General features: G+C 47.1%; 1 protein-coding gene across 1 annotated transcript; it reads left to right on the top strand.

Annotated features, from left to right (window-relative positions):
• Nucleotides 1-4717: 4717 nt before the first annotated feature.
• Tex261 (testis expressed 261) lies at nucleotides 4718-14071 on the top strand. The gene is made up of 6 exons (XM_027934317.2): nucleotides 4718-4873; nucleotides 5790-5869; nucleotides 7195-7348; nucleotides 10386-10453; nucleotides 11079-11181; nucleotides 11350-14071. The coding sequence occupies exons 1-6, from the start codon at nucleotides 4804-4806 to the stop codon at nucleotides 11463-11465; spliced, it is 591 nt and encodes a 196-aa protein (XP_027790118.1). The 5' UTR covers nucleotides 4718-4803; the 3' UTR covers nucleotides 11466-14071.
• Nucleotides 14072-14510: the final 439 nt, after the last annotated feature.

The following is a 14510-nucleotide window of genomic DNA, read 5'->3' as shown; positions in this document are numbered from 1 at the left end:
AGATGCTGTGGACACAGTCGCAGTCATTGCTTTTCATGGTTTGAGCTTTGTCTCTTACTAGAATTTTGTTCTGGCTACCCTACCCTGCTGTGGAATATGAAACAAACCTGCTAACTACATGAACTATTACAGGAAAAAATACCCCCTAGGATATGGGGACATCAAAAGAGGACATCTTGTTGTAACATGGTGGTATGTATTGGGCTTGGAGTGGGATGGGCGGGAACATGTCTCCTTAAATCTGCCCAACCCCCAACTTCTGTGAAGAAGCCCGGGAGCTGGCAGAGACAAGTCAGGTCTAGGCAAGAATCACAAAAGAGGAATAAGGCTTAGAAGGAAAGAGGGGCCTGGGTCTCCAAGCCTGTCAGCCTGTGTCTGACTTCATGGTGTCTTGTGCCTGTGTCTGACTTCATGGTGTCTCGCACAACAACAATTACCTGGTCAGTAAGAGGCAGCACAGGCCCAGAAGCTGAGGTGAATCCTGACCACAGCTGTGTGTAATGTGTATGTGATGGGTGTGATGTGTGTGTGTGTGTGTGTGCTCTCAGGGCCTCCCTACTTGGCCTTCACTCTTAAGACTGGCAGTAAGTCCCCAATTATGTCTATAAAACTCTTCCAGGAGGCCACCAACCCTACCCTAGCTGTGGTCTGTGCCAGCTCCTCGGATGGCCACTAGAGGGCAGCAGCCAACACAGCCAGGTGATGGGAACTTTGACCTCGGGATCTTGGTCTTATTCAACACAACTGTCTTTCTAGACCCTAGAGATGATCCGGCCCTGTTGGGTTGAGCCCTGGGACCACAGATCCAACTAAATGCCCATCCAGGCTTTGAGTGCAGTGAATTTTGAGGGAATGTGAGAAGACAAAATAGTGAAAACATTGGAGACCAAACCAAAGGTGACTAAAACTGGACTCCTCTGGTGTATTCATTAGTTCCTGCAAGGATAAAGACAGAGGGAGGAAAGGATGAGCCCAGGAGTCCAGGCAGCCGCATAGAGATAAGGCAGGACCCAGCCCGCTAGCCAAAAGGCATGTGTTGGGTAGACAGGCAGAATCACCTGACCGCAAAGATTGGTGACTTGAGGATACAAAGGAAAATCATATGGTTTCTGAAACCAGGCTTCCCACATTCAAATCTCCTCTAAGCACGAGGTGTGTGACTTTGAACTTTTCTGGGCCTCCATTTCTCATCTGTAAGATGGAGACAACAGTAGTAATGTCACTGGCTCAGCAGGTCTTTTAACTCACTCAGGATAGAAATCAAACATGGCTTTTACATGGAGAGGGTTAGAAAGAATCATTTGTTGCATTGATTAGTTAAGTAAGATGGTTGTCTCATAGGCAAGCATCCATCCTCATAGGCAGAATAGCAGACAAGTCAAGGGGTGAATAGCATTTATACATTTGGGGGCTGCAAATTAACATATACATAAGCTATGGGGCAATTTCTTATTGTATCTGTCCAATTTAAACTTGGTCAAAAATGTTTACACGTTTCAAAATGTGCCTAAAATTGTGTTAGTTCTCCCCTAACTACCCTCCTGGGCATATCTTTTAACACAGAAATTCATGTAAATGAGGATTACTGTTAGATAGGTAAAGGTGTTGTGATCAGACATATTTGCATCAGGTTTTATGTTTTCTGTTGTTTATCTTGAACAATGGAAATATTTAGGTAGGGTTTTACCATTCATCTTAAGCACAAAGCATGCAGGCCTTTCCTTTTGTCTCTGACTTGAACTTCAATCCTCTATTCCTGTTTCTGCCACTTATCTTAAACATAGAGCATGTAATGCCTTTCTTTTAATCATCACCAATTTCTTTTCCGGTACTGGGGATTGAACCCAGGGGTGGTCTACCACTGATATACATACCCAGCCCTTTCAATTTTTTATTTTGAGATAGGTTCTCACCAAGTTGCCTAAGCTGGCCCCAAACTTGTGATTCTCTTACTTTAGCTTCTGGAGTTGCAGGGATTATTGTCACTTAACTCTTGTCACCAACTTTTAACCCTATGCGCCTGCCTCAGTACTATCTCCTATACTAGATGTGTTAATTCATCCTCACTCGGAATGGTGGCACAGAGCACTGTGACTGCTAGCACATCTTATCTTCTGTCCTTAATCTTAGTTAAAAAGTCAAGAAGTGTGATGTTGACATAGTTAGTTTTCCCCAGGCCCCCTCATGAGATTTTTTGGGAGTTGGTCCCCACATGCAGATATTACATGGTAACATATGAATGTAAGTAAAAATTAAAAGAATATGTGTAGTTACTAGGGCCTGTCAAAGATTAAATTAACAATCTGGTCAGGATTTCTGAATCTACAAATCCTGTCATTGTTGAAATAAGTCCCTTGAATTGAGTGTAGGTCCCTCCTGCTCTCTTCTCTTTCTCTCCTTTAAGCAAGGCCTGGGCTTGCTGCTCCCCAGCCTGACTCCCTGCTAGGCATGGTCCCAAGGAGCCTCCTGATTCCTGCCCTGTCATGTTGGGCTGGATGGAACAGATAGGAGCCAGTTGCTTTTACTTCTCACTGCTTGCTTCTCGTGGCTTTCAGGAAATTATGGCTCTCTCTTCCTGTCTCAGAGAAAATTTGGTTCCTTAGTTCTGATTCCCATGGCCAGTCTGCAATCTTAAAACTGTGGGGCAATGAAAGTGTCCAGATCTAGAGTAACAGCGCTGGCTGGCTTAGTCTAGGGTAAATGTTCCCACCCTCTGGAGCCTCAAGTTTCTGGAATGGGATGGAGGATGCTTTTCTATTTTTTCCTTTCTGGAGAGATATTTAAAGATCAATTAAGAATTTATCATGCCTCTATTCATTGATGCTTCTGTGATGCTTCTGTGTCTCAAATATAAACTGCCTAGAAGAAAAGATCTGAGAATGAAGCTACCCTGTTGGGCCAATAAGGAACGACCAAGTCACATGATCCAAGGTTATCCCTCTTCCTTCTCAAGGCTTTTCTCACAAAGTGATTGGGTTAACAACAGAACATTTGAGACATCCTAGTAGATCTTTTAATCATCACCAATTTTAATGTGGACATTTTAAATTTTTAAACTATGAATAGGTGATATATTTACATAGCTCAGTGTTTTAAGGATATAAAAAGACATACAGTGGGAATGCTTTCTTCCACTCTTAAACTCCACTCCTTCTCTTCATAGGAAAATGTATGTATTTTCATTATGGTAAACTATACATGATGCAAAACTTACAATTTTAATGTTTTTTTTTTGAAGTATACAGTTCAGTAACAGTAAGTGTGCATTTATTGTTCTGCAGCTATCACCACTATTCATCTCCAGAACATTTTCCTCCCCAAATGGAAACTCTACCCACTAAACAATAAGTCCCTATTGGCCGCTGTCCCCAACCCCAGGAAACTGTCATTCTATTTTCTGTCTTTATAATTTTGACTACTACAGGAACCTCACAGGAGGGAACCATACAATGCTTGGCGTATTTATTTAAAATAATATCTTCAAGGTTTGTCTCTCAAGTAATTGGCTTTTTTCACTTAACATAATATCTTCAAGGTTCACATACATATGTTGTAGCATATGCCAGAATTTCACTTATTTTTTTTAAAGAGAGAGAGGGAGGGAGGGAGGGAGGGAGGGAGAGAGAGAGATTTTAATATTTACTTTTTAGTTTTTGGTGGACACAACATCTTTATTTTATTTTTATGTGGTGCTGAGGATGGGACCCAGCACCCCATGCATGCCAGGCGAGCACGTTACAGCTTGAGCCACATCCCCAGCCCAGAATTTCACTTATTTATAAGACTAAAGAATACTCAGTTGTATATGCATGCCACCTTTTCTTTATCCTTTTATCTATCAGTGAATATTTGTGTTGTTTCCACTTTTTGCCTATTATGACTAATGCCACTATGAACAGTGGTGTACAAAGTCTCTACTTTCTCAATTCTTTTGCTTATATACCCCAAAATGGAGTTGCTGGATCCTATGGTAATTTTGACTTTTTTATGCATCAAAATGTGATGCTGATAGGAAAAAGCATACCAGAATCCTTTTATACACACTTTATTTTGTACGCCTGTCTCTGCCACTAGATGGGGAACTTTTAAACAAGAACTTCCTTCCTCTTGATCCTTCAGCAACTCTTCCAGAGGGTTGGTAAGCGCAGACCATGCAGTTAGCATCCTGCGTTCTCATCATTGAGCAAGGTGCAAGCGACACAAAGGTACAGAAAGAATCTACCCCCAAAGAACTGAGCCTCTATATAAAGGTCGAGTTAGGTCTGAGGGTGACCAATTAAAAGCACTCCAACTCCTGACTGTGAGACTTCATAGATGTGTGACCTGGAGCAAGGTAACCCAAACTTCCATGCAGAAAATGATTCGCATCATTGGATCAATTTCCGTCACGAACATGGAGCCTGGCCTTTTGCACAGCGCCCGGCACTTGTAAGGCAATCAATAACTTCGTCCTTGTTACCTGCGATAGCGAGAGAAGGCCTAGTGGACAACCTGCACTCTGAGCTGCTGTAAGAGTGCCTCCTCTTCTCTGCTCCTGGGGACTGTCCCGCGGACAAAAGAAACAGCGGAGAGCAAGAGCGGCGCTGAGGCGGCAGCAGCGCTTGGTCCTCCGAGCCGGCGGGCGGCGCTAGTGCGGACCTGGCCGGGGGCGGCGCTCGGGCCGGGCTCCTCTCGGCGGCCGCGCACAGCCGTAGGCCGTCCGCGGGGCGGGGACGCGGCGGCGGTGGCGGTGGCTCCGTGTTGTCGGAGCCCAAACGCGCAGGCCCGTCCCGGCGGCCGCTGGGCGGGCGGGGTGGGGGCGCCATGTGGTTCATGTACATGCTGAGCTGGCTGTCGCTCTTCATCCAGGTGGCTTTCATCACACTGGCCGTCGGTGAGAGTGCGCGACCCTGGCCCTTGCGGGCTTCCGCCCCGGCATTGGACTTGCCAGGGGTCACTTCGCGGGGGGTCTGGAGCGAGTTGGGGGTCCCTGCTCAGCGCCCCCGACCTTCGTCGTTTCGCACCCCCAGCCCTCCATGTCCTGCCACTCTCGGCTAAGCCCAGCCGGTTGGCCTGACCGCGCGTCCTGCCAGGTGTCACAAAGTCCGCTTGGCAGTGCCAGATTGACTGAAGTGCCCCCCCTGCGCTTGCTTACCGCTTAACCGCTCCCATCCTCGCGGGTCCACCTTGCCCAACTTTCCCCAACACTTGCTGTTGCCTTGTTTCCTCTGCCCGTTTGTACTTGCTGCTCTCCGCCTTTGATGCTCTGTTCCCTTGTGTCCCCTTCCTACTCCATCTCAATTAAGATCTTACCTTCTCCTGAAAGCCCTCCAGGATTTGGTGATCCGGTAGTGCTCAGTCCTTGCCCTAAAGTAGCTTTCTTACATTGGGCTAGTCTGACTCTTCTCCCTACTTGTTCCCACCTCCCCTCAACCTGGTCAGGAGGGTTCTTGTCTGTCTTGTTCTACTGTATTCTCAGCACTCAGCCTAGCACCTGGCCCATATTAAGTGCCCTGAAGAGATTTATTGAATGAGTGCATGAAATTATGTTCTCTGGGCCAGAGGTTAGCATTGCGCTGAGGAGTCCCATGCCGGCTTCCATTCATTCTTACGAAATTTCTCCTTAGTTGCTCCAACAAGGTTCTGCTTCTCCAGACTTGTAAGGGCAACATGTGGATTGTTTGATTTGTTCCTTAGTTTCTGGAGTCTGTGAGGGTTGGTGGGGAACTGGCTGCTGAAAGGGATGACCAGGATGGCAGAAGTCACCCTGGCTGATGTTCTCCCTGCTTGTTCCTCTCCCCATTCCCCAGCGGCTGGTCTCTACTACCTGGCAGAACTGATAGAAGAATACACAGTGGCTACCAGCAGAATCATAAAATACATGATCTGGGTAAGTGGCAGCTTTCCCCAATATTCCCCTTTGTTCTTGTCTAGCTCAAAAGCAGGAAGTGGGGAAAATTTGGCTTGGATGATGAGAGCCCTGTCTGTGACCTGTCTTTTGGGTCTGCACTCCTGAGCCCAGATTTGGGCTTGCCACTTGGCCTCCTTCCCCAAGTGGCACTGCAGACCTTGTTCTCTGTTCCTAAGGTGACAGCTGAGTGGACATCCTCTGTTGACAGGCCTGTGACTTTGCCTTTGCTTAGCTGTTTTTCACTGTTTCTGGCTCCTTGCTCTGTCCCCAGCATTTAGAACTTACAGGAACCTTAAGGACAGTTTTGAATGCTTGTTCAATGCTGTCTTTCTAATGGGATTGAGTGATTTGTCCTAAGGGGAGCACCCACACGCACACCACGCGTGCCTCATGGGAGGCTTCTCTTCCTGGATACGGTCTGTGCTATTGATGCCAAGGCCACAGGAGTGATTGCTTGCTGACAGATTTCCTCCAGCTGCAGGAGAGACTGGGGGTACATCTGGACAGGAAGAGTCCATTGCCACTCAAGCCTCCTGGGGTCATCAGCTGCTTCCATTCTGGACATGGCCTGGTGTTGGAAGTTAGTGGTGGAGACAAGACTGTAGCCCTTAGCTCTGGGCTCAGAGGCCCGGCATGTGGGTGTTGGTGCAGGAATTAGACCTTCCTTCAGCCAACTGTCACTTGTTAAGCACTGACAATTACACCTCCTTCAGAACATGTTTCTCAAATTGCGGGCACAATTCATTATTGAGCTGTATAATCAGTTCAGTAGGTTGGTATCAGCATTTAGGAAAAAAAAAAATGGAATGGGGCTTGAAGTGTAACCCAATGGTGGAATGTCTGTATAGCATGCATGAGGCCCTGGGTTTGATCCCCAGCACCAAAAAAGGGAAAAAAGAAAAGGAAAGACTAGTATTAAATTTGAACTCTGATCATATATATGTATGTGTGTGTTGGGGTCACTGTAGTACATTTTTCTTACTTTGGATTGTTGTCAAAGAACTTCAAGGGTTGATGATGTAGCTCAGTGATAGAACATTTGCCTAATGTGCATGAGGCCCTGGGTTCAGTCCTCAGCACTGTAAAAAGAAAAAAAATGCAAAAAAAAAGTTTTGAGAAATGGCATTTAAAGAAGCTGCCCTTTGGGAGTTGAGAGTCTAGCTGGGGAAACCAGGCCTGTGACTATAAATGAGGAGATTAAAGTATGAACCTAGTGCTACCCATAGGCAACTGGGGTTAGAGAGTCTGGGCAGGCTGTGTGGAAGGGCTTCCTGCATCGAGTGCTTCTTTTTTTTTTTTTCCAGTTCTCCACAGCTGTGCTGATTGGGCTCTATGTCTTTGAGCGTTTCCCCACCAGCATGATTGGCGTAGGCCTCTTCACCAACCTAGTCTACTTTGGCCTCCTCCAGACCTTCCCCTTCATCATGCTGACCTCGCCTAACTTCATCCTGTCATGCGGTGAGAGAGGACAGAATTGGGGAGGCAGCTGACATGGTTGAATAAATATGCCCATCTCAGTCCTGAGTACTGAAGGGGATACAGAGAGGGAAGCAAGCCACAAAGTCCTTCAGGAGGCAAGGCTGGTTGGGCAGATGGACTTCTCAGTCTTGAGGCCCCTAGACCCTGACTTAGCCCCATTGCCTGGAATTTTTTGGGGGTGGAGGGCTTAGGCTGGGAGGGCCTTTCCAAAGAGGTAAGTTTGAAGAAGGATTTGGGAAGGGGGAAGATGGTATAGATTGGCAGAGGCAGGGCTCTCCAATGAGTAGTCCCAGCCTCAGAGAAACCACTTTGGCCTGAAAAGCCTGAGGCCCTATCTTGAGAGGTAGGCAGCTTCCCATCTAGTCCTTTGGCCTAAAGTCATGATTAAGACTGGAGCCTTGCCAGGCATAGAGGTGCACACCTGTAATCCCAGCAGTTGGGGAGGCTGAGGCAGGAGGATTGTAAGTTCAAAGCCAATCTCAGCAATTTAGCTTAGACCCTATCTCAAAATAAAAAATGAAAAGGGCTGGGGATATGGCTCAGTGGTTAAGCACCCCTGGGTTAAAAATCCTTAGTAACAAAAAGAAAAAAAGACTGGAGCCTCAAAGGACTGTGAGCCTCCTGCAGACAAGGGCCTGGTGCAGATGTCTCTTGGGGACTACCTTTTCAAGTCAGTGGTTGCAGCTCCTTTGAAGTTGAGGACCCCTGCTTTCTTGCCTTTGCCCTGCCACCACTTTCTAACTTTGTGTAGTCATGTCCCCTTCTCTGGGCCTTAGCTACTCGATCTGTTTGGAGGTGATACTTCTCACAGGACTTTTGGGAAGGAAATTCATTTGGCACGTAGTAGATGATTATAGAGGTTTACAGGTGTTCATGGAGAAGGTTTTAGAAAGTTTTTCATCACAAGGTTTGCTGTTTCTTCTGCTAATTATATTGATCAGCCTAGCCTTGGGTCAGGGTATAAGACAGAGACGGGGGTTGTTTTAGAGCTACTTTTCTATTTCTGTGGAAAACTTTGAAAGAGATTATTATCCACAGGTAGGGCTCAGTAGTAAACTAGGACTGATCTCTTCCTTGAGTGCCTTGGTGTGATTTCACTGTAAAATTTCTTCATCAGGGTTTTTTGTGGGATTCCTGACTCCTCTGGCTTCCTTTATCATTCCCCCAGCCTACAGCCTGCCATTTAGATGCCCAAGATAGTTTTTCCAAAAAAAAAAAAAATTTTTTTAAATTTATTTTTTCGTACCGGAGATTGAACCCAGGGGCTAAATTGCTGAGGCTGGCTTTGAACTTACGATCCTCCTGCCTCAGCCTCCTGAGCCCCTGGGATTACAGGCATGCACCATTGTGCCTGGCTAGATTTTTTTTTTTTTAATATTTATTTTTTAGTTGTAGTTGGACACAATTACTTTATTTATTTATTTATATGTGGTGCTGAGGATCAAACTCAGGGCCTCGCATGTGGTAGGTGAACACTCTACCGCTGAGCCACAACCCCAGCCCTAGATTTTTTGTTTTAATGGTACTGAGGTTTGGACCCAGGGGCATTCTACCACTGAGTTATATCCCCAGTTCTTTTTATTTTTGAGACAGGGTTTTACTATGTTGCCCAGGTAGCCTTGAACTTTTGATCCTCCTGCCTGAGCCTTCTGAGATTCTGGGATTTTCCAAAAGCTCTTGTGGGCACAGGGCATTGTCCTGTCTTCAGTTTCCTTTAGCCTTAGCATATGTCTAGGCAAGCAGAGCTGTGGTCATCATCTTAGAAGGGGTGAGGCAAGCGGGTAGAAAAGAGACATGGTAGTTGCTGTGAGGGGTGTGTGAGGAGTTCCAGATTCAGGGGACATATTTTTTCTAATGCCTGCCCTTCATCTCAACATGGGAACAGTTAGGGACACCTAACTCTGAGTAACCTCTCTCCAGGATCTACTTGCTTGCTCTTTTTCATAAACTTAGTTGCACACTAAAGAGGTGTGTGTGGGACCAGAACATATCAGACTAGTTGCCTCCCTCTGGGGTAGGATGGGCCAGGACCCCCTCCCTAGTATTTTGAGGAACCATATGATTATACCTCAAAGTGTCTACAAACTAGGGCCTTTTACTCTCAAGGAATGAGGGCCCCTTTACTTGAGTTGACCATTTCTATGCTTCTCAGTTTGGATTAGAATTTCTTAAAGGTCTGGTCTGCATAATCATGTTTTCCTTCTACCTACTGCCTATAGGAGAGTTTTCTTTAGAACTCATATTCAATAAAAACCAAGTTCGTGCTGAGTGTGTTGGCACACACCTATAATCACAGCTACTTGGGAGGCTAAAGAAGGATTACAAGTTCAAGGTAAGCACTGGGCAACTTAGCAAGATCCTGTCTCAAAATAAAATTTAAAAAAGCCTGAGGATGTAGCTCAATGATAGAGCACTTGCTTAGCATGCATGAGGCCCCAGTACTGCAAGAAAACATCCACTACTAAAAAAAAAAAAAAAAGTTTCATTGCAACCAGGCTTTGTGTTATGTAACACAGAATCCCCTTTTTATTAACATGCTAGAACTTTCTTACCTATTTTCTGACTTTACTCATGATGTTCTCTGCATTGAACAGGTTGGGGCTGATTCTCCCATCTTTTTTTGGCAGGGGGTAGGGGTGCTAGGGATTGAACTCAGAAGTACTTTACCACTGAGCTACATCCTTTGCATAGTTTTTGTTTTGACACAGGGTCTTGCTAATTTGCTGAGGGTTTTGCTGAGTTGCTGAGGCTGCCTTGAACTTGTGATTCTCCTGCCTTGGCCCCCTGCATCTCTGGGATTAAAGGTGTGGTCCACCACACCTGGCTGATCCTCCCATCTTGACAGATGAGCAGCTGAGTTCTAGACAGGGATATACTGGGTCAAAGCCATACTCTGAGTTGAGTGCAAAATCAGGAGTGAGACACAGGGCCCCCAAATCTCAGGGCCTTTGGAAGCTTATGAATCCTGTTTTACATTATGTCTCCCAAGCTGACTGACTCTTCCTTCCCTTAACAGGACTAGTGGTGGTGAATCATTACCTAGCATTTCAGTTTTTTGCGGAAGAATATTATCCTTTCTCAGAGGTAAGAAGTACATAGCATATGCAGCTAGTAACAGGAATGGGGGAGTAAAGGGAGTAAGCATGATTTGCTTTATAAACTTAGCTATGATCCAAAACTGAGTACATTGAGGGATCATGTGTTTTAAAAAAACAAAACATAGTATAGATGATTTTTGAAAGCAGTGTGGCTGAGAAACAGAGGGATCCCTTTGGCTGAGGTGGGGAAGATACTGCATTCCCCAGTGAGTCCTTAGGGTACCCTGATGGGGTCATCTGAGGCCCTGAAGGGACACTGGGTTGGCCTTGTCTGACTCAGACCTCACAGGGCAGGGGTGGGCTGTAGTTCTGAGCCCCAGACCCCATCATGGTCTGCCAGGGTTTTCTTCCAGGATTGCTCCATACCTTACAGCTCCAGGTTGAAGCCCCAGGGAAGGACAAGGTCATTTCTTTGGGAATGTGGCCTTTCACTATTGAATCATCTCTAGGTCTGAGAATGTCCAGACCCTATTTCCTGGCCCCTAGCCCTTGCAGAGATTAGGGACAGGCCTTGTTTCCACTTAGCCACCTCTCTAATACCCATGGTGGCCACACCTAGCCTGCTCTTGCTGCCTCCTGGACATCCTCTTTTCAGTCTTTCTTGTTGCCAGGTCCTGGCCTATTTCACTTTCTGCCTGTGGATAATCCCTTTTGCATTTTTTGTGTCGCTCTCGGCTGGGGAGAACGTCCTGCCCTCCACCATGCAGCCAGGAGGTGAGAAGGGGTCTGTAAGGGCCAGGTGGGGGGATGCCAGCAAGGCCTGAGTTGGCTGAAGGCACCTGAGCCCAGCCCTATGATGAGACACTGGGGCTCTGGGTTGGGAGAGCTGTGTGTACACACATACACACTCTGATATTCATCTCCCTGCCTGTGTCTCCACAGATGACGTGGTCTCCAATTACTTCACCAAAGGCAAACGGGGCAAACGCTTAGGGATCCTGGTTGTCTTCTCTTTCATCAAAGAGGCCATTCTACCCAGTCGTCAGAAGATATACTGACCTTCCTGGGGAGGGGATGTGGAAGCAAGATCAGGAGAGTCAGGCACCTGGACCTCTGTTCTAGGTAGGGGCCAGGATCCTGGAAGGCACCTTCTACCGGCCCTGGCTTCCCTCCCCTCAATTCTGAAACTCCATCCCACCCTCCTCAGGGTACTCAGCTTGGCTCGGATCTGATGCTGCTGGACTGTCTCCTTCACAAGGCACCAGGGAGGGTGGCAGAGCCTGCTTAGCCAGGAGGTCCTCCCCTCTCTCTCCTGAAGAGAGTTGGGAGGTTCTGGCTCAGGCAGGGCAGGGTCTGTGAAGTTGGAGAGCAGTTGGTGACAAGTTCTCTGGGCAGATGGCCATAGGGAGGGGCCATGTCTTGGTACCCAAGAGAAATGGTTTTTGCTGTTGAACTGTGATTTTTGTCCAATTGCTGATTCCCATTTGAATAAAGATTCTAGGTGGCACTGTTTGCCTTAATACCCCCAAAGTTCACCTTCCTTTCTCCCTGCTAATCTTCTGCCTGGACTAGACTAGTTGTCTGCTCCAGGGACTCTTCTGGGTCTGGGTCTTATCCTCACAAAGGAATTCTTCTTGTGGCCCTTAGTGGGAAGGGGGCGGAGATGAGGAATAGAACCTGGGCAGGGAGTTTGAGGCAGCCTTTCTTATGCACCTGTCTCATCTGGGTCTTTTCTCCCTGAGGCTCTGGCAAGCTGGGGATAGGAGATAGTTTAGAACTGGGTTAAATTTTCAGAATAACATCTACAGTATCCTATTTATAAGTCTTCCTCTGAGGAAAAGGAGTGGTTTCTGGTTGAATTCTATTCCAGGCTCAAAGAAAAAAATAAAAACTGGCTTCCAGGCAGCCTGGGCTCTAGCCTGTTTTTTAAGAAATGGGGTTGGTGGGAGAGGCTGTTTGTTGCTCCAAGAGCACACAGGTCTGGTACTCTTCTGTGTGCTGCTGGCCTCCAGGGAGATGATCTCTGCCTTCTAAGAAGGCAGGCCAGGTCTCAGGCACAGACCAGCATCTGTTGACCTTGCACTCCAACTACAGTGCCTTGCAAGTGCTCAACAGTACATATTGGAATGAAGTCCCCATGAGAGCCATCACTGGCCATGTCCTATACCTCACAGTGAGGCTGCAGGTGCAGAAATATACTGCACATGTGTTATCTTTAAACCACTGGGGAGACCCTGTGCTTGGAAATCTTTCCTCTCTATATCATGCCTGAAGTCCCATCATAGCCCTTCATTTCCTTGACTTTAGCATTTCCATTCTCTTAAAATGCCAGCCTTCCCCTTTCCCTGGGAGGACTAGCACATTTTGGTCTTCTTTGGATGCAGGTGAGATTCCCAGGCCCTTTTCTGCTATGCAGACAAGGCAGACACGGTAGAGGGCACGAGGCCAGCATCTTCCTCATTGATGGGCTGAAAGCTGGCCCTACTCTCCCTTGCTGTCCACTTCTTTATTCCTCATCCTGATGATGTGGCTTCACTCCCTCTGTTTACTGCTGGTCAGCGCTCTCCTATGGGTGGCCAGGGTTCTTCATGGGCTAAATCCAGCAGACGCTTTATGCCTTATCTTACTGGATCTTGACAGCAGCTGACATGTCTGATCACCACCTGCTTTATAAATCACACTTCCTGGCACTTCTGTGGCTGGTTATCCCTCTGCCTCTCAGGCTGCTTCTTTTAGTCTCCTATGTAGGCTTCTCTGCTTGCCCTGTGCATGCTGGGGTCTTTCAGGATTCTGTTGTGGGCTCCCTGGGGGAGCACATCCAGGTTGATGGCTTCAGAGATTCTGCCAAGGAACTAAGAGTTGACCTCCATCCCCAGCATCCCTCCTGATCTGAATCATAGTTCTGCTGCCTTCTGGGTTCACAGACCCAGAAGGCACATAGCCCAGTTGGCACTTGTTGCTATCTCTGCAAAACTGCCCCTGTGGGGTACCTGTCTTGGTCTCAAGATCACTCAGGAGCCAGACAGGAAACTTGCTTTCTCTTTCTGCCCTTCATGTCCAATCTCTAAAAATTGTCAAGTTTGTCTTCTTAACATCTCTTGATTTGAGCCACTCCCACTGTCAGCTTTTACCTTCTGACAGCCTCTGACCTTTTCTCTATCCCATGGCTAGCCAGAGTTTTCTTTCTAAAATGCACAGTTGGATCAAGTCACTCCCTGACCTACAGCCTTCCATGGCTCCTCACTGCCCTCAGGATAAAGTCCAGACCCCGTAGCATGGCTTGTGAGACTCCTGGTATTCTGATCCCTGCTTCCCTCTCTGGCCTTGTCACTGGCCTTCTTGCACTCTGGGTTCCCGCCTCCTGTATGCAGAGATGCCATGGCTCTCGTGCCACTTTGATTCTCTTTTCCTCCATTTACTTTGGTACTTTGTCAAGTCTCAAGATTTTACTTCCACCAAGGAGCTTTGAATGTCCTATCTTCCACCAGCCCCACCCCAGCACACCACACAGATCACTCTGGGCTTATTTGCCTGCTTTATGGTCTGTCTCCCCACTAGACTGTAAGCTCCTTGAGGGCAGGAACAGTTGTCCTTGAATTTTTGTATCAACAGTGCCTGGTTTGGTACCTGGCACATAGAAAACAATAAATGTTTGTTTAATGAATGAATTGTGATGTGCGCACGGGGGTTTCAGGGGACCTGGGATGGCTTCCTGGAGGAAGTACAGGTGTTTTCATAGTCTCACATCAAAGCCACTGATCTCACTGAACTCTAGAAACCTCTGGCAGTAGGAGTAAGGGATGGCAGCTCATGTGGTAGGAAGCCCATGACCAGGGTGTGACATATTAGCTGTCCTCCACCCAGGCTGGATCTGCAGTGAGGAGTGAGGCTCAGCTCCTGCAGCAGGCAGTAATTCTGACTGCAGAATTTTCCCTGCAGTCCCTCTGTTTTGGAAGCCTGATCCCTTTTGGGCTGGGGTAGGGAAGCAGGTATCCACTTTTACATTGCTAGGGCCTAACACAGTGACTGACCCCCACTCTGAACCTTAGAGCTCTGCTCTTTTGGATTCCTGGGGGATCCAAGAGATTTCCTCACAGAAAGAA

The sequence above is a fragment of the Marmota flaviventris genome, chromosome 14, assembly GCF_047511675.1.
Source record: "Marmota flaviventris isolate mMarFla1 chromosome 14, mMarFla1.hap1, whole genome shotgun sequence".
Classification (NCBI taxonomy): domain Eukaryota; kingdom Metazoa; phylum Chordata; class Mammalia; order Rodentia; family Sciuridae; genus Marmota; species Marmota flaviventris.
Note: the sequence above shows the minus strand (reverse complement) of the source record. Positions and strands in the feature narration are given on the sequence as shown.